The sequence below is a fragment of the Gigantopelta aegis genome, chromosome 9 (genome assembly GCF_016097555.1).
Source record: "Gigantopelta aegis isolate Gae_Host chromosome 9, Gae_host_genome, whole genome shotgun sequence".
NCBI classification, from domain to species: Eukaryota; Metazoa; Mollusca; class Gastropoda; order Neomphalida; family Peltospiridae; genus Gigantopelta; species Gigantopelta aegis.
Window position 1 is genome coordinate 21,801,340 of NC_054707.1, and position 18,258 is coordinate 21,819,597.

At 39.9% G+C, this 18,258-nt stretch overlaps 1 protein-coding gene across 1 annotated transcript; it reads right to left on the reverse strand.

The window, feature by feature from the left end:
- Nucleotides 1–3,223: 3,223 nt before the first annotated feature.
- LOC121382332 (aquaporin-11-like) lies at nucleotides 3,224–17,976 on the reverse strand. Its single transcript, XM_041511916.1, has 3 exons — nucleotides 17,924–17,976; nucleotides 6,131–6,749; nucleotides 3,224–5,202 (listed from the first exon to the last, which is right to left on the reverse strand). The coding sequence occupies exons 2-3, from the start codon at nucleotides 6,732–6,734 to the stop codon at nucleotides 4,925–4,927; spliced, it is 882 nt and encodes a 293-aa protein (XP_041367850.1). The 5' UTR covers nucleotides 6,735–6,749; nucleotides 17,924–17,976; the 3' UTR covers nucleotides 3,224–4,924.
- Nucleotides 17,977–18,258: the final 282 nt, after the last annotated feature.

Here is an 18,258-nt window from a genome sequence, read left to right on the forward strand (position 1 = left end):
TGTAAGACGATGATTAAGGCACTCCGATCTTGACATTGCCAGTGATCTGGGGGTAATAGAGGATTTAATAATAAAAAAATTAAAAAATAAAAATATTGTTGTCTGCTATACTTTTGGTTTAATTGATCACTGACACAAAAATTTTTCGGAATATATCATGTTCCTTTAAATTTAGCATCATTTTAGGATTTTGTTTAAGGCTAGGACTGGTACTGATATTGTTATTTGTATTTTTGTATACATTTCACATTAATATATTTATTTATAAACACTGGATCTGCTATGTAAAGTTATTGTATTAACTAACTGTATGATTATGAATTAAAAAAAATTAATAATAATAATAATTTAAAAAATGAGCATTATGAAATATTAATGTCTTGTGTGGTGGCATCACTATATTCGCTAAAATTTTATACTCGCTAACATTTTGAGATTTACAGTATATACCGGTATGCTTAAAGCTAAACAACATGTGTGCACTTGGACAGTTACACACTTTACAATTCATACATTTTGTGAATAGACTCAGCTGTTTCCATATTAATTCTTGTCCAAACAAAAGTCCATATCATATATCAAAAAATAAAATGGATAAAAATACAATACTGTAACAGAAGTACAAATACATGTATGCTACTGAATTGAACTGTTTGGACTAAGAAACAATTTGTGCATGGTAAACCTACCATGTGCATCTAAAGACTGTTAAAAAGTTACAGTTTGTTCTGTTTAACGACATCACTAGAACACATTTATTTATTAATCATTGGCTATTGACATCAAAACATTTGGTAATTTTGACGTATAGTCTTATAGAGATGAAACCCGTAATATTTTTTCATTAGTAGCAATTTAGGGATTTTTTTAATATGCACCATCCTACAGACAGTATAGCACATACCACAGCCTTTGATATATCATCGTTGTGCACTGGCTGGTATGAGAAATAGCTCAATGGGCCACCCACGGGGATTGATCCTAGAGTGATGGAGCATCAGGTGAGCATGTTACCACTGGACTAAGTCTCGCCTTCTACAAACTGAGTTGGACTGTTTACTTGACTTGAAATATACACTGTGTAGTTCCGCTTGACCGACCCCTCAATACCATGAGCTGTTTTGCAAACATTTTATACAAAATGTTCCTTGATGTATTATTTTGTAGGCATTTAATAATAATTATAATACTTAAATACATTTGAAATAAAGGTGCAATGATCAACTTTAGTAAAATTTGGTCCAATATCAACATCTAAAATGAACACAACACATAAAAAATAAAACCTGTTAAAAATCACCCACAGAGGATTTCCAATATATGAACATACAATTCCAAGAAATTAACCATCACCATGGTTACCTGTTTTGCAGTGATAATCCATGCATCATGTTTATAACTTGACACATAACGTTTTTTCATTGTGGAACTCTTGATTAATGATTTAGTTTTTTTAAATAAACTATATACTTTGTATTAAAAAAGATATTTAGATGAGAAAAAAATTAATAAAAAGGAAATGGATGTTTACAAAGTTACACGTATGTGCATTCTATTGTAATTTTCAATATAAAAAAAAATCTTATTTCCAATGATAAACAGTTGTACAGACATGTCAATCAATCATATCACTTACATATTTTCTGATACACTTTCTTTTTCCATTTTTTTCCAACAATAATAAATTAAACATTTTCTATTACAGTACAGAGTTAAAACACATTGCATGTCTAACAGGTAAACTGCAGTGGAATATAACATGGTCATTTTCCTAACTGGAAGAGTTGCCATAATGAATGTGTTGCCTCTACATTTACATACATTAGCTCTAGGTCACATAACCAGGGCTGTACATAGAGGTGGTCAGGGGAGTGGGGAGAGGGAGGATGACAGAAGATACAAAAACGGCCCCGTTTTAGTTCAAAATTTATTTGCCCTTTTTGTCTCCCTGGAGAAGACCCCCTATTACTATGCTAAGGTTCACACTGAATTTGGTTTAGTTTTAGCCAAGTTTGAAATAGATGTAGACTATTTCCTTGTATATATGATTAAAAAAGGGCTCATTTATACGAAATTGTATTACCCAAATACGAAATGTTGTAGCCATGTTGCATAAAAATGAGCAATTGGCTAATTTAGCTATGGGCATGGTGAGCCCTGCACCCCACTCACTTTACACTAGGTGCAGCCCTATAACATAATAACATGTTTTTAAAGGCATACTGTCACGGATTTAAGGACCTTATTTCTCTAAAAATGGATAATAATTGAAAATTACATTAATCTTTGAAAACCAAATCTAGCTATCGCATCACTTTAATTGAACCATGATGGAGTGAAATTCATGTCAATTCTCTTGGCAATTTTAGTTTTTGAATTATGGACCATTGCCATAATTCAGTTATATTCACAAAATATCATTAATAAGTGAAGTCTGGTGGTTACGTAGATGTTTGAACAAGGTACATTTAGGGGAAATCAATTATATTTTTGTTCAGATAATACTTTGTTAGGCCATTTAATAAGTCAGTGGCCTGTGATAATATGCCTTTAACACAATTGACAGTGCCAGTTATTTATAAAATTAATGAATGAGACATAATAGAAATATTTAACAACCTTCAGTAACTGGCCTTCCAAGAACAGGTGGTGTTTATATATATGTATTTATATATACAAGTTAGAATGCATTGAAAGAGTCAAAAGGTAAAAGTAAAAAATCAATCACCAACCAATAACAACTAAACATTAAAACCTTTTCAGAAATCAGACTTGGGTTCCCAGAAAATTGTGCTTCAACTTTAAGTGAATATAAATTATAACCACGCACACACACACACACACACACACACACACACACACACACACACACACACACAGACACATACTCACACACTCTTAGAGACAGAAAGAAATGTTTTATTTAACGACGCACTCAACACATTTTATTTACGGTTCTATGGCGTCAGACATATGGTTAAGTACCACCTAGAGTTTGAGAGGAAACCCACTGTCGCCGCTACATGGGCCACTCTTTCCGATTAACAGCAAGGGATCTTTTATTTGCGCTTCCCACAGGCAGGATAGCACAAACCATGGCCTTTGTTGAACCAGTTATGGATCAATGGTCAGTGCAAGTGGTTTACACCTACCCATTGAGCCTTGCGGAGCACTCACTCAGGATTTGGAGTCGGTATCTGGATTAAAAATCCCATGCCTCGACTGGGATCCGAACCCAGTACCTACCAGCCTGTAGACCGATGGCCTATCCATGATGCCACCGAGGCCGGTCACAGAGACAGAGACAGAGAGAGAGAGACAGAGAGATAATAGCTACATGTAGTATTTAACTGTATAAGAAATGGTCTGTTGGGGTATGCAGTCTTTGTATTAAAGTTCAAATAGATTTGTATAAATGACATATCTGATCAAAACACACATGATAAAACCACAACAGAGACCATCAAAAAGCTTCTGGCCTCTCTATATGCAAGTCACATACATGTATCAAGATAAGGCACAATTGTGATATCTTAAATATCACGGAATATTCAGAACAGCAAGCGCTCACAAACAATTTGACTGGTTTCGTCCCATTTTTAGCGATTCTGTAGGAACTGTTATGCAACTTTAATTTCACACAAAACACCAACTGGTAAATTAATTAAAAATGTGGTGAACTTTTTAGCGTATAAAGTAAACATTTGGCTTCCTAAACATGCACCATTAAAAACAGATGCCCATGATATTAAAATCATTTGCCGTTTAACAGACAGGTGCCCTTTAAACAAAATATGTTCCCCTAAGAGACAGGTGGTTTAAATAGGACTCTGAAAAAAGCATGATTAATGATTAAGTTTTTTTAAAAACCCGAAATGGAATACCTGAAGAAAAAACATGCATAACCTATAAATCATTTACATTAAACATTTCTATTTTCAGATACCTGATACACTTGTAGTCAAGGATTGCATGTAATTAAGCTGGACCCACAAAAGTATCAGTAAGGTGGCGAATTTTTTGGAACAATCTTCAACCAAAGTCATGTTTCAATTTAGCTCGACACTCAAGATGGCGGTTGATCCACAAAGGACATGCAGTTTTCAAATATACGCTTTGTGACAAATTATCATAATGAAATAAATTCGCCAAATTCAGCTGTAATTCGCAGGACTTTAGATCTGACTTATTTGGAACAACGTACATGCTTTTTTCTCTGTTGTGAGCACACCAAGGTCTTTTTAGTGCAGCAGTGTTAATAACAGCTGGTAAAGAGTACGTGTGTACATTGTACATAATCAGAAATACGTTTCAACTTATTTTAAATCTAATACAGCTTAACATTCCATTGATTTTGAGGGTAAATGTTTTGAGGTTAGCATGTTTGTACTTAATTTGGGCTTATTTTTGGGCATACTTATTTTGAGAACACCATTTATCGCCTCAGCTAGATTTGGTACAACCTAAAGTGGGGCTCACACGTAATGGAATAAATTTTTGGGTTAGCCAATTTTCAGATATGTACAATATTTCCTTGAAAATTATGAAAATGTGGATACAATTTAATAAACATTTTATGATCGAGCCAAAGACTAAATGTATGTTGTAGCCACTGTGTATACAAATTAGCAACTGGCTAATTTGGCATTGTAAACAGGATGAGCTCTGCTATAAATTAAGCCCTGATTTATGGTGAATGACGACTTAAAGTCTGGCTTAAGTGTTGACAATTTAAGTCTGGCTTACATGTTGATTACTTAAGTCTGGCTTAAGTGTTGATGACTTAAGTCTGGCTTAAGTGTTGATGACTTAAGTCTGGCTTAAGTGTTGATGACTTAAGTGTGGCTTAACTATTGATGACTCAAGTTTGGCTTAACTGTTGACGACTCAAGTTTGACTTTAATGTTGATGACTAAAGTCTTGCTTAAGGCTTTCTCAGCCTGATGTCAGCTCTCTGTGGGTAATCCATGTAATTAGCATTCTGCTCCATCTTCCTGGATTCGTTGTTTGCCGTGTCCGTCTTGAGTTTCTTTGTCTTGCCCAATGAAGTTAGGGTCCTGTGCAGAACAAAGGCCACATAGCAGCCAATGAAACCGCTGGCCCAGTAGACGAGGACGTGCTCCCAGGCCGAGGTTCCACGGCAACCGAACGTCAGCCCAGACGCCATCACAGGGTGCATGTACATGCCGGTCATATGAACTCCTGAAAGAGTTTTTTTTAAATGGAAATGTATGTGCAAAGGAGAATTTATAGAAGAATTGTTTGTAAATCAATATTACTTTATTAAAGCATATTTAAAGGGACATTCCCGAGTTTGAAAGAAAGAAAGAAATGTTTTATTTAACGACACAATCAACACATTTTATTTACTTAAGTGTTGACGACTCAAGTCTGGCTTAACTGTTGACGACTGAAGTCTTGCTTAAGGCTTTCTCAACTATGCACTCAACACATTTTATTTATGGTTATATGGCGTCAGACAAATGGTTAAGAACCACACAGATATTGAGAGAGGAAACCCCCTGTCGCCTCTTCCTGGGTTCCTGAGTTTGCTGCAATTTTTAAGATGTTATCGACTAACAGAGACTTTTAACGATTGTAATTACATATCAAATATATTTTTCTGCATAAAATATTAGTTGCTGTATATTAAACGTGTTTCTGATCGTTCTAAATTACATTTTATTTCTGACAAATTACTTCTGACAAATATTAAGACGACCAGCAGTTAACACACTGAATATACAGACACTGATATTCTCATCAAGAAAATATATTTAATATGTAAGTTTAATCGTAGAAATATTTTATTAGTCGGAAACATTTTACAATGCAGCAAACTCAGGAAATGTCCCTTTAATATGCTTAGTTCAAAAAATTAATTTGATAATTAAACTTTTTTTCCAGTTATTTAAACCAAACCTAAAATAAGAATATTTTATGTTTGGGCTACGTAAAGCAAGTTTGGGCCCCTGAAAATGAAAATTTATACTGGCCCAGATATTATGTTTTGGGCCACCATACAATACAATGAGTTTCAAGTCCTGGCGATATATATATATTCCTTTATGGAAATGACCACTTTAACATGTACAAAAATGTACATATGTAGGTACATGACAGTACTTACCGCAACATACAAGTATAGCTCCAATGAAGACCTTCACCGTCAGGTCAACCAGTTCATTTCTAAACAGAGTCATACATGAAATGAGAGTGTCAATACCGACTCCAGCCATTTCGATAAGAAACCCGACGGTCACAGGAACCGTGAGGTCGGTGACGCAGTCAATCTCGTTGAGCTTCAGCACATGGGAAGAGTGCATCTCTAGGTACCAGACAAACCGCACGAGACGAAACGAGGCGAAACCCGCGACAATCTGGACAGCTATATGAATCACCATGTCTAAGGAGGTGTGCTTTTTGTCGAGGAACTCGAGGAAGATGGCAAGAGGCGAGGACAGTCCCTTACTGAACACATTCAGAGTAAATACGACCAGGGGGACGGCTGCCAGGCAGTAACCCACATGTCCATACGTCTCTCGGATGAGCCCGTGACCGTACGGATACGTGCAGATGACGAGAGTTTTGAAGAAGTCCGCCATGTATGGCTGCAGGGTCTTGGGGGTCACGAGCTTCGTGACGGTATACAGGAAAAAGCAGACACTGAAGGCGATGACGTACAGTAGAAGAGATGCAGCCAGAGGTGGTAGCTCGCCTTCAAGCCAGGCCATTCTGAAATCTATCGTCTGTAAAGATAAAAAAAAGATAAAAAAAAGGTCATAAACATACAGTAGCATTCTGAAATTCATGGTCTGTAAAGAAAAATGGGAGTAAAAAAGAAGCCATAAACATAACATGTAATATACAGTGAAGCCTGTTCAAATTTATCCGAATGTGCAGGATATGTGGTACATGTAGCCGAGTGGTGAAATTTATCGCTTGATGCGCGGTCAAGTCTAGGCTCGATTCCCCATCGGTGGGCCAAATGGGCTATTTCTTGCTCCAGTCAGTGTACCATGACTGGTATATCAAAGGCTGTAATATGTGCTATCCTGTCTGTGGAATGGTGCATATAAAAGATCCCTTGCTACTAATGACTAGGAAGACACCACAGCATTGTAGAGGTCTAAAATTAACGAGCTACTCTCTATTCACTAATATCAAAACCTATATTAGCTCGGCCATTTACCTTTCAACCGACCGTTCAAAATTGCGCCAAATTCCCTCGATTAAAATTGCGCACCCGTTTCTTTTTGGCATTTAACTGCTCCATTCAAATTCCATAGCACCACCACCCCCACCCGCCTGCTACCGATTTGATCAGGCTGCTGGTGCTCCCTTGCACCTGCCAGTGCAGGCGGTCCCTTCTCTCCCCTCCCCCCACCTTTCCTGTCATGGACAGAGGAGCCAGCCAAGGCCGGCTCTTGTGCCCACAACAGGTGTGCGCTACAACAGCTTGTTCTGAATGTGCACGTAAAACCCTATGACATGACATGACTAATGACTATATGTCAGAATTACAAATGTTTCACATCCAATAGCAGATGATTAATAAATCAATGTGTTCTAGTGGTGTCCTTAAACAAAACAGGATCTGGTGTATAGAGAGTTGTGATATATAAAATTCGGGACCATGAAACTTCGGCCGGTTTTGACAGGATTTTAGTTTTTCAGGGTCCACTTTCGACCGGTTTTACTGTATTAATTGTCTACATTAACAGTCACATGCAAGGCAGGGGTGTGTGTAAGAATTATACAGAGAGGCCTGGGACCAGGACTGTGGTAAACAAAGTTGGGGGGAGGGGGTTTCGGGGGGTGTGTGTGTCTTTCAAGTCGGGCTCCCCCAGAAAATATATTAAAAACAATTTTTCTTTGAGGTGGAGGGGGTTCAACCCCCAAAAACTTAGGGTTGAGTTGTGTAGGGATGAGCTATTAGGAAATAACCAGTATTATGAGAGGACTGCTAAAGCAATACATATTGTCCCCTACCAAACCCAACAATTTTTCGTATCTCCTAAATTTAAGGGACATACCTTTGTGAAAAGTGGGTAAATCACCATGAAAGATAAACTTGATAAACCAGTAAAGGAATATACAAACTTTTATCTCAATATCTTCAGGCATTGCAAAACAAAAGTATGGAAAACTAAATTTTAAATATCTTGAGTTCAAGGGCCATAACTCCATCATAAATGGATAATTTGCAATGAACATCAAACTTGATCTATAACAGTACATTATAAAGCTATACAGAAAATTTCAGGTCAATATCTTAAGGCCTTCTGAAAAAAAGTGTGGAAAACTAATTTTCATATGTATCTCCTAAGTTCAAAGTCCATGAAAGTCATACAGAAAATTTCAGGTCAATATCTCGAGACCTGGAAAAAAAAGTGCAGAAAACTTTCACATCTCTTAAGATCAATGGCCATAACTGTCAAAAATATGGGTAAATCACCATGAAAGTCACACTTGATATGTAACAGTACATTATAAAGCTATACACAAAATTTCACGTGATTATCTCAAGGTCTTCTGAATGTCCTAAGTTCAAGGGCCATAACTCTGTCAACAAGAGTACTGGTAAAGTACATGATACACCCGTCAGGAGTTTGATGGAAAACCATATCTATCTTAATGAATATGTTATGGGTATGATTCAATTCTAATTGTGTGAAATGTTACAATGGGATGGATTAACAGTTTGTTTTGGCCCAACTACTGATGATATTGTATCCATTGGAGAAGGTGCTGTGCGATTAATGAAGTTATTGTTCTTTATTAGAAAGGGAAATTTTTTTAGCATGGGTACACATTTATATTGGCAGAGAAACAGGTAATGTATGTAATGTTAAAATTATAGAACCATCAAGAAATTAGCTGGACAAGGATTTACTGTTATGTGCAGTAGACCGTGAAAAGTAGGTCACAGTGACCTAGTAATAGTATGTGACACACCGCCATCCCATGTTGTTCCTATATGTGAGGTTTAATGGTCCTGTATTCATCTGTATCCAAGATATGGTCTGGACAAGGATTTACTGTTATGTGCAGTAGACCGTGAAACGTAGGTCAGTGATCTAGTAATAGTATACAACACATCACCATCCCAAGTTGTTCCTACATGTGAGGTTTAATGGTCCTGTATTCATCTGTATCCAAGATATGGTCCAGACAAGGATTTACTGTTATGTGCAGTAGACCGTGAAAAGTAGGTCACAGTGACCTAGTAATAGTATACAACACATCACCATCCCAAGTTGTTCCTACATGTGAGGTTTAATGGTCCTGTATTCATCTGTATCCAAGATATGGTCCGGACAAGGATTTACTGTTATGTGCAGTAGACCGTGAAAAGTAGGTCACAGTGACCTAGTAATAGTATACAACACATCACCATCCCAAGTTGTTCCTACATGTGAGGTTTAATGGTCCTGTATTCATCTGTATCCAAGATATGGTCCGGACAAGGATTTACTGTTATGTGCAGTAGACCATGAAAAGTAGGTCACAGTGATCTAGTAATAGTATGCGACACACCGCCATCCCATGTTGTTCCTACATGTGAGGTTTAATGGTCCTGTATTCATCTGTATCCAAGATATGGTCCGGACAAGGATTTACTGTTATGTGCAGTAGACCGTGAAAAGTAGGTCACAGTGACCTAGTAATAGTATACAACACATCACCATCCCAAGTTGTTCCTACATGTGAGGTTTAATGGTCCTGTATTCATCTGTATCCAAGATATGGTCCGGACAAGGATGTACTGTTATGTGCAGTAGACCGTGAAAAGTAGGTCACAGTGACCTAGTAATAGTATACAACACATCACCATCCCAAGTTGTTCCTACATGTGAGGTTTAATGGTCCTGTATTCATCTGTATCCAAGATATGGTCCGGACAAGGATTTACTGTTATGTGCAGTAGACCATGAAAAGTAGGTCACAGTGATCTAGTAATAGTATGCGACACACCGCCGTCCCATGTTGTTCCTACATGTGAGGTTTAATGGTCCTGTATTCATCTGTATCCAAGATATGGTCCGGACAAGGATTTACTGTTATGTGCAGTAGACCGTGAAAAGTAGGTCACAGTGACCTAGTAATAGTATACAACACATCACCATCCCAAGTTGTTCCTACATGTGAGGTTTAATGGTCCTGTATTCATCTGTATCCAAGATATGGTCCGGACAAGGATTTACTGTTATGTGCAGTAGACCGTGAAAAGTAGGTCAAAGTGACCTAGTAATAGTATGCGACACATCACCATTCCAAGTTGTTCCTACATGTGAAGGAAGGAAGAAAATGTTTTATTTAACGACGCGTCCACACATGTTATTTACGGTTATATGGCATCGGACATATGGTTAAGAACCACACCGATACTGAGAGAGGAAACCCACTGTCGCCACTTCATGGGCTACTCTTTTCAATTAGCAGCAAGGGATCTTTCATATGCACCATCCCACAGATAGGATAACACATACCATGCCCTTTGATATACCAGTCATGGTGCACTGGCTGGAATGAGAAATAGCCTAACGGGCCCACCGACGAAGATCGTTCCAGACCGACCGTGCATGAAGCGAACGCTTTATCACTGGGCTACAGTCCCCCCCCTCACACGAGGTTTCATGGTCCTGTATGCATCTGTATGCAAGATATTGTCTGGACGAAGATTTACTGTTATGTGCAGCAGACTGTGAAAAGTAAGTCACAGTGACCTAATAATAGTATGTGTAACACCACCATCCCACGTTGTTCCTACATGTGAGGTTTGATGGTCCTGTATGCATCTGTATGCAAGATATGGTCTGGACAAGAAAAAGTCAACAGACGGATGGACGGACAATGCCATACCATAATACGACCCATCATAAACAGGCGTATAAAAATGGGTAAATCACTGTGAAAGTCAAACTTGATCTGTAACCGTACATGATAAAGCTATTCAAAAAAATTCAGCTCAATGCCTCGAGGCATTCTGAAAAAAAACATCCAGAAAACTATATGTGGGACAGATGGATGGACAGGGAGAGACAGACAGATGGATGGATGGATGAACAGACAGACAGGATGGAGATGAAAGCTATAGTCCCCTCCAGTTGGACCGGCAGGGGACTAATAAGAGATTAGCCACTATACACATGTATGTACCGGCCTCGGTGGCATCATGGTAGGCCATCAGTCTACAGGCTGGTAGGTACTGGGTTCGGATCCCAGTCGAGGCATGGAATTTTTAATCCAGATACCGACTCCAAACCCTGAGTGAGTGCTCTGCAAGGCTCAATGGGTAGGTGTAAACCACTTGCACCGACCATGCAGTGATCCATAACTGGTTCAACAAAGACCATGGTTTGTGCTATCCTGCCTGTAGGAAGTGCAAATAAAAGATCCCTTGCTGCTAATCGGAAAGAGTAGCCCATGTAGTGGCGACAGCGGGTTTCCTCTCAAAATCTGTGTGGTCCTTAACCATGTGTCAGACGCCATATAACCGTAAATAAAATGTGTTGAGTGCGTCGTTAAATAAAACATTTCTTTCTTTCTTTCTCTACACATGTAGGTTACCATCAAACCCAGCAGTAGTCCGTGACTGTCATCATTTATATTTTTTAAAAAGATGCTTACAAAGGTATTCATTGTCCCCAAACTAATACAAATAAAATCAGCTTGAAATATGAGGGGGTGAGTTCCCCCAACGCCCTCCCCCTGCATGGACCAGCACCTGAGGTAGAGCCCTGACCTCAAATAGTTGTCAATATTATCAGCAGTGTGAGCCCTGACCTCTTAAATATTATCAGCAGTGTGAGCCCTGACCTCTTAAATATTATCAGCAGTGTGAGCCCTGACCTCTTAAATATTATCAGCAGTGTGAGCCCTGACCTCTTAAATATTATCTGCAGTGTGAGCCCTGACCTCTTAAATATTATCAGCAGTGTGAGCCCTGACCTCTTAAATATTATCAGCAGTGTGAGCCCTGACCTCTTAAATATTATCTGCAGTGTGAGCCCTGACCTCTTAAATATTATCAGCAGTGTGAGCCCTGACCTCTTAAATATTATCAGCAGTGTGAGCCCTGACCTCTTAAATATTATCAGCAGTGTGAGCCCTGACCTCTTAAATATTATCAGCAGTGTGAGCCCTGACCTCTTAAATATGATCAGCAGTGTGAGCCCTGACCTCTTAAATATTATCAGCAGTGTGAGCCCTGACCTCTTAAATATTATCAGCTGCATTATGTGAGCCCTGACCTCTTAAATATTATCTGCAGTGTGAGCCCTGACCTCTTAAATATTATCAGCAGTGTGAGCCCTGACCTCTTAAATATTATCAGCAGTGTGAGCCCTGGCCTCTTAAATATTATCAGCAGTGTGAGCCCTGACCTCTTAAATATTATCAGCAGTGTGAGCCCTGACCTCTTAAATATTATCAGCAGTGTGAGCCCTGACCTCTTAAATATTATCAGCAGTGTGAGCCCTGACCTCTTAAATATTATCAGCAGTGTGAGCCCTGGCCTCTTAAATATTATCAGCAGTGTGACTCTTCTCACATTATCAGCAGTGTGAGCCCTGACCTCTTAAATATTATCAGCAGTGCGAGCCCTGACCTCTTAAATATTATCTGCAGTGTGAGCCCTGACCTCTTAAATATTATCAGCAGTGTGAGCCCTGGCCTCTTAAATATTATCAGCAGTGCGAGCCCTGACCTCTTAAATATTATCAGCAGTGTGAGCCCTGGCCTCTTAAATATTATCAGCAGTGTGACTCTTCTCACATTATCAGCAGTGTGAGCCCGACCTCTGCGAACTGCAGTGTGAGCCCTGAGAATATTATCAGCGTGTGAGCCCTGGCCTCTTAAATATTATCAGCAGTGCGAACCTGACCTCTTAAATATTATAGCAGTGTGAGCCCTGGCCTCTTAAATATTATCAGCAGTGTGACTCTTCTCCTCAGCAGTGTGGCCCTGACCTCTTAAATATTATCAGCAGTGCGAGCCCTGACCTCTTAAATATTATCTGCAGTGTGAGCCCTGACCTCTTAAATATTATCAGCAGTGTGACTCTTCTCACATTATCAGCAGTGTGAGCCCTGACCTCTTAAATATTATCAGCAGTGCGAGCCCTGACCTCTTAAATATTACTGCAGTGTGCCCTGTGCAGTGTGAGCCCTGGTATCACAGTGTGAGCCCTCTCTTAAATATTATTTGAGCCTCTTAAATATTATCAGCAACTCTTCTCACATTATCAGCGTGTTGACCTCTTAAATATTATAAGTGACTCACACGTGGTGCAGGGGTGTAACATTCTCTTTGAGCCCCCCCGCGTGCTGTAACCTCACCGTGGTGCAGGGGTGTAACATTCTCTTTGAGAACCCCTGCACGTGTTGTAACCTCACCGTGGTGCAGGGGTGTAACATTCTCTTTGAGAACCCCTGCACGTGCTGTAACCTCACCGTGGTGCAGGGGTGTAACATTCTCTTTGAGCCCCCCCGCGTGCTGTAACCTCACCGTGGTGCAGGGGTGTAACATTCTCTTTGAGAACCCCTGCACGTGCTGTAACCTCACCGTGGTGCAGGGGTGTAACATTCTCTTTGAGAACCCCTGCGCGTGCTGTAACCTCACCGTGGTGCAGGGGTGTAACATTCTCTTTGAGAACCCCTGCGCGTGCTGTAACCTCACCGTGGTGCAGGGGTGTAACATTCTCTTTGAGAACCCCTGCGCGTGCTGTAACCTCACCGTGGTGCAGGGGTGTAACATTCTCTTTGAGAACCCCTGCGCGTGCTGTAACCTCACCGTGGTGCAGGGGTGTAACATTCTCTTTGAGAACCCCTGCGCGTGCTGTAACCTCACCGTGGTGCAGGGGTGTAACATTCTCTTTGAGAACCCCTGCGCGTGCTGTAACCTCACCGTGGTGCAGGGGTGTAACATTCTCTTTGAGAACCCCTGCGCGTGCTGTAACCCTCACCGTGGTGCAGGGGTGTAACATTCTCTTTGAGAACCCCTGCGCGTGCTGTAACCTCACCGTGGTGCAGGGGTGTAACATTCTCTTTGAGAACCCCTGCGCGTGCTGTAACCTCACCGTGGTGCAGGGGTGTAACATTCTCTTTGAGAACCCCTGCACGTGCTGTAACCTCACCGTGGTGCAGGGGTGTAACATTCTCTTTGAGAACCCCTGCACGTGCTGTAACCTCACCGTGGTGCAGGGGGTGTAACATTCTCTTTGAGAACCCCTGCACGTGCTGTAACCTCACCGTGGTGCAGGGGTGTAACATTCTCTTTGAGAGCCCCTGCACGTGCTGTAACCTCACCGTGGTGCAGGGGTGTAACATTCTCTTTGAGAGCCCCTGCACGTGCTGTAACCTCACCGTGGTGCAGGGGTGTAACATTCTCTTTGAGAACCCCTGCACGTGCTGTAACCTCACCGTGGTGCAGGGGTGTAACATTCTCTTTGAGAACCCCTGCACGTGCTGTAACCTCACCGTGGTGCAGGGGTGTAACATTCTCTTTGAGAACCCCTGCACGTGCTGTAACCTCACCGTGGTGCAGGGGTGTAACATTCTCTTTGAGAATGGCCAATACAGCACAAATTGAAGTTTAGAGTAAAATTCGGTGTCCGTAAAATTCTGTGATATTTGTATTTGTATTTTTGCACAGTTCTTTACACTGTTTTTGTTTAAACCTTGAATTTTTATATTGATGTTGATCATCACTTTATTTATTTGCATTACCATAGTTTGACACCCAATAGCCGATGTATTTTTCGTGTTGGGGTGTCGTTAAACATTCATTCATTCATTCATTCATAGCTTGAGTGTTCTCTAGCCCTGCCCTGTTTATATACATCAGGCTTAGACTGATTTCTGTGTCAATTTTTTACAACCAAATGGTTGTCATAATGTAAAATAAGACATATTTCCCTAAATGTAATGGTTACAGACTTTTCATCTGACCGTATTTGAAGCTTACTCATAACATTATTAAACTGACATGTTAGTAACTATACTAAATTTAGTGTTGGATATAGAATAAAACTGATTTTCATCGATTATGCCTTTCATATTAAACTGACAGGTAAATATTTTGTAAATATCTATTTTATGATACTCTACCTAACTCAGCATGTACTTGTTTCTGCTCTGATTGATGTACAAGGTGGTGTTTACTTTTGAAATTAAAAGAAAGATGTCAGTAAACCGGTGATTTGTGCACTTTATTGGAACAGACTATAACAAATTTTGATGGACAAGTGTCAATTTCATTACTGTTGCAATATGTGAGGGATCATCTCCAATGAAGGTTTACCCCTATCCCTTTCTAAAACAAAATATTTGTAGACATTTCTAAGTAACTTTTTGAGTAAAACTGTCAAGAACCATTAGAGTGTGTGCTCTATTATAAGCGTATTACAGGTGCTATGTATTAAAGGAGCTATCTCCAAGTTGCATAATGACAGCTATTGCAAATAATTATTTTAAATTAAATTTTGCTTTAAAATTTAAAGATAACACCTTCAACTATATGCCCATAAATGAGTCTCACAAAATAATTTTATCTACTAGTATACAATACATTTTTATTGGAAAATCTATATCACAAACAGATGTTCACATATATAACTATGATATAGCACCTTTAAGTGGTTGCAAGATTGTGTAAATTTCTAATGTACTTATATTGAATTTATATTCGCTAAATATGCTGATAATAATTAATAATTTCTGCTGCAATTCAAAATACTCAGTTAACTTGCAGTTTTAAATCATAACTTTGTTTAAAGGTAAATGAAATTTACACTTGATCAAAATGTGTTATAGTCTGTTCCAATAAAGTGCACAAATCACCTGTTTACCGACATATTTCTTTCTTTTAATTTCAAGAGTAAACACCACCTTGTACATCAATGAGAGCCCAAACAAGTGAATGCTAAATTAGGTAGAGTATCATTAAATAGATATTTACAAAATATTTACTTGTCAGTTTAGTATGAAAGAAATAATCGATGAAAATCAGTTTTATTCAATTTCTAACACTACTTTTTTTCTTTTTTTTTTTAGAATAACACTGTCATAAGAAAGCTGTCACCTCTATCAAAATAGTGGACTCGGAATTGTACTGGTTGGAAACACACAAATACTGGTGTAGGAAGGGGGGGGGGGCAAGGGGGCATGTGATTCCCAACACGCTTGTTGATCCAGTAGAAACAGCAATGGTTTATATATAGCTATATCTATATATCCATATCTATATCTATATCTATATCTCCATATCTATATCTATCTATCTATCTATCTATCTATCTATATATATATATAGAGAGAGAGAGAGAGAGAGAGAGAGAGAGAGAGAGAGAGAGAGAGAGAGAGAGAGAGAGAGAGAGAGAGAGAGAGAGGGAGAGAGAGAAAGACAGAGTGAAAGAGAGAGAAAGAGAACGAAAGAGATACACACATACTTACATACATACATACATACATACATATATATATATATATCTTTGTTATATGTATGCCCCACACACTTTTTGGCACCATCCTACTCCCTTGATAAGATAATAAAAATAAAGATCTGTGCCATCAGATATTTAAAAAAGAACCTGTTTTAACACTATGTGCACTATAACCCTGACCCCAAGGGCATAGCTAGAGGACACTCAGTTATGTGACACAATATAAGCTTATCTGACTTACCCGAGAGTGATCTATGTGTGGTGCTACAACTTGATCCCTGTGGTGTTATCTAGATTACAGAGAGAGAGAGAGAGAGAGAGAGAGAGAGAGAGAGAGAGAGAGGGGGGGGGGGGGAGGGAGGGAGGGGGGAGAGAGGGAGGGAGGAGGAGAGGAGAGAGAGGGAGGGAGGAGGAGAGGAGAGAGAGGGAGGGGGAGAGAGAAATAGGGGAGGGAGGGGGAGAGAGAGAGGAGACACAAGGAGAGGGGAAGAGACAGAGAAAGAGGGAGAGAGAGAAAGAGGGAGACAGAAAGATAGAGGAGAAAGAAAGAGAGAGGGGCAGAGGGGAAGAGACAGAGAGAGAGAGAGCGAGAGAGAGAGAGAGAGAGAGAGAGAGGAGAGAGAGAGAGAGAGAGAGAGAGAGAGAGAGAGAGAGAGAGAGAGGAGGGAGGGAGAGAGAGAGAGAGAGAGAGAGAGACGGTTGGGAGAGAAAGAAGGAGAGAGAGAGAGAAAGACAGAAAGAGACAGAGGAAGACAAGGGCGACACATAGAGAAAGGGGAAAAACAAAGGCAGGGGAGTTTCAGGGGTAAATCCTGGATTTTGAGAAGTGGTGGGTCACTAAATGCTAAAATGGACAATTTTAATTTATCAAGATAAATGAATTAAGCTCCCAAAGTGAATGAGACCTGCATGGTGGGGGGGGGGGGGGGGGGGGGGGGGGGTCGTGTTCTGCGGATGCCCAGCGACACATTTTTGAAAGTAATTGAAAAGCAGGTATGGCTATGGCCCACGGGCGTAGGAATGTGCTAAAAAGTGTGTGGGGGGGGGGCACTCACACGCATGTATATATATATATATGCATGTATAAATATATATTTTTTAAAACATCGCTGCTCCCACAAAGTGGGGGGGCACATGTCCCCTCCCCCCCCCCGCCGCCAGTGTGGCCGTACCACTTTTTGTGTTGGGGGGGGGGGTATATTTGTTGTATCTGTGAAAATGTGCTTACACTGCGCCGCCCCTGCGATTGATAATTATCAACTGCGGCAAAACACTTAGTGCTAAAGTTCATGTCTACTGTCAACAAGGCAATCCTAGGCGTTAGATTTAGCTGGCGTACATACATGCACGTTGCACAGCCAGTACAGGTCACACGTTACGTTCGACAGCAACGATATAGCACGTTACAGTTACTGGCATTACACATTTTAACTAAATACACCTCAAGGTAAACTATGTAATAAAAAAAAACATTACCTGGCCAACGCTCTTGATCTGCGATACGCGTACAGGAAGACAGAAAATTGACCTAGAACTACTTCATGCTTGACAAGAACGTCTTGTTTTCACACGTGACACTTACCGCGTTTTTTCATGGGCGTACATAGGATTTTGAAAAGGGGGGGTTCAAATACATAGGATTTTGAAAAGGGGGGTTCCAAAATAGATTGCAGAGATATTGGGCATATATTTCTATGTTGAGTAAATATAATAATGTCAGATATCAATGTCAGATATATTAAATTATAAAAAAAGCGATTTCGGGGGGTCGGGGGGTCGGTCGAACCCATCGAACCCCCCCCCCCCATGTT

Excerpts from the sequence above, each read along its gene's own strand:
- LOC121382332 (XM_041511916.1), bottom strand. The coding sequence starts at position 6,734 with ATGGCCTGGCTTGAAGGCGAGCTACCACCTCTGGCTGCATCTCTTCTA. Across the intron at positions 5,203-6,130 it reads AGCTATACTTGTATGTTGCG|GAGTTCATATGACCGGCATG; the intron begins GTAAGTACTGTC and ends AAACTCTTTCAG.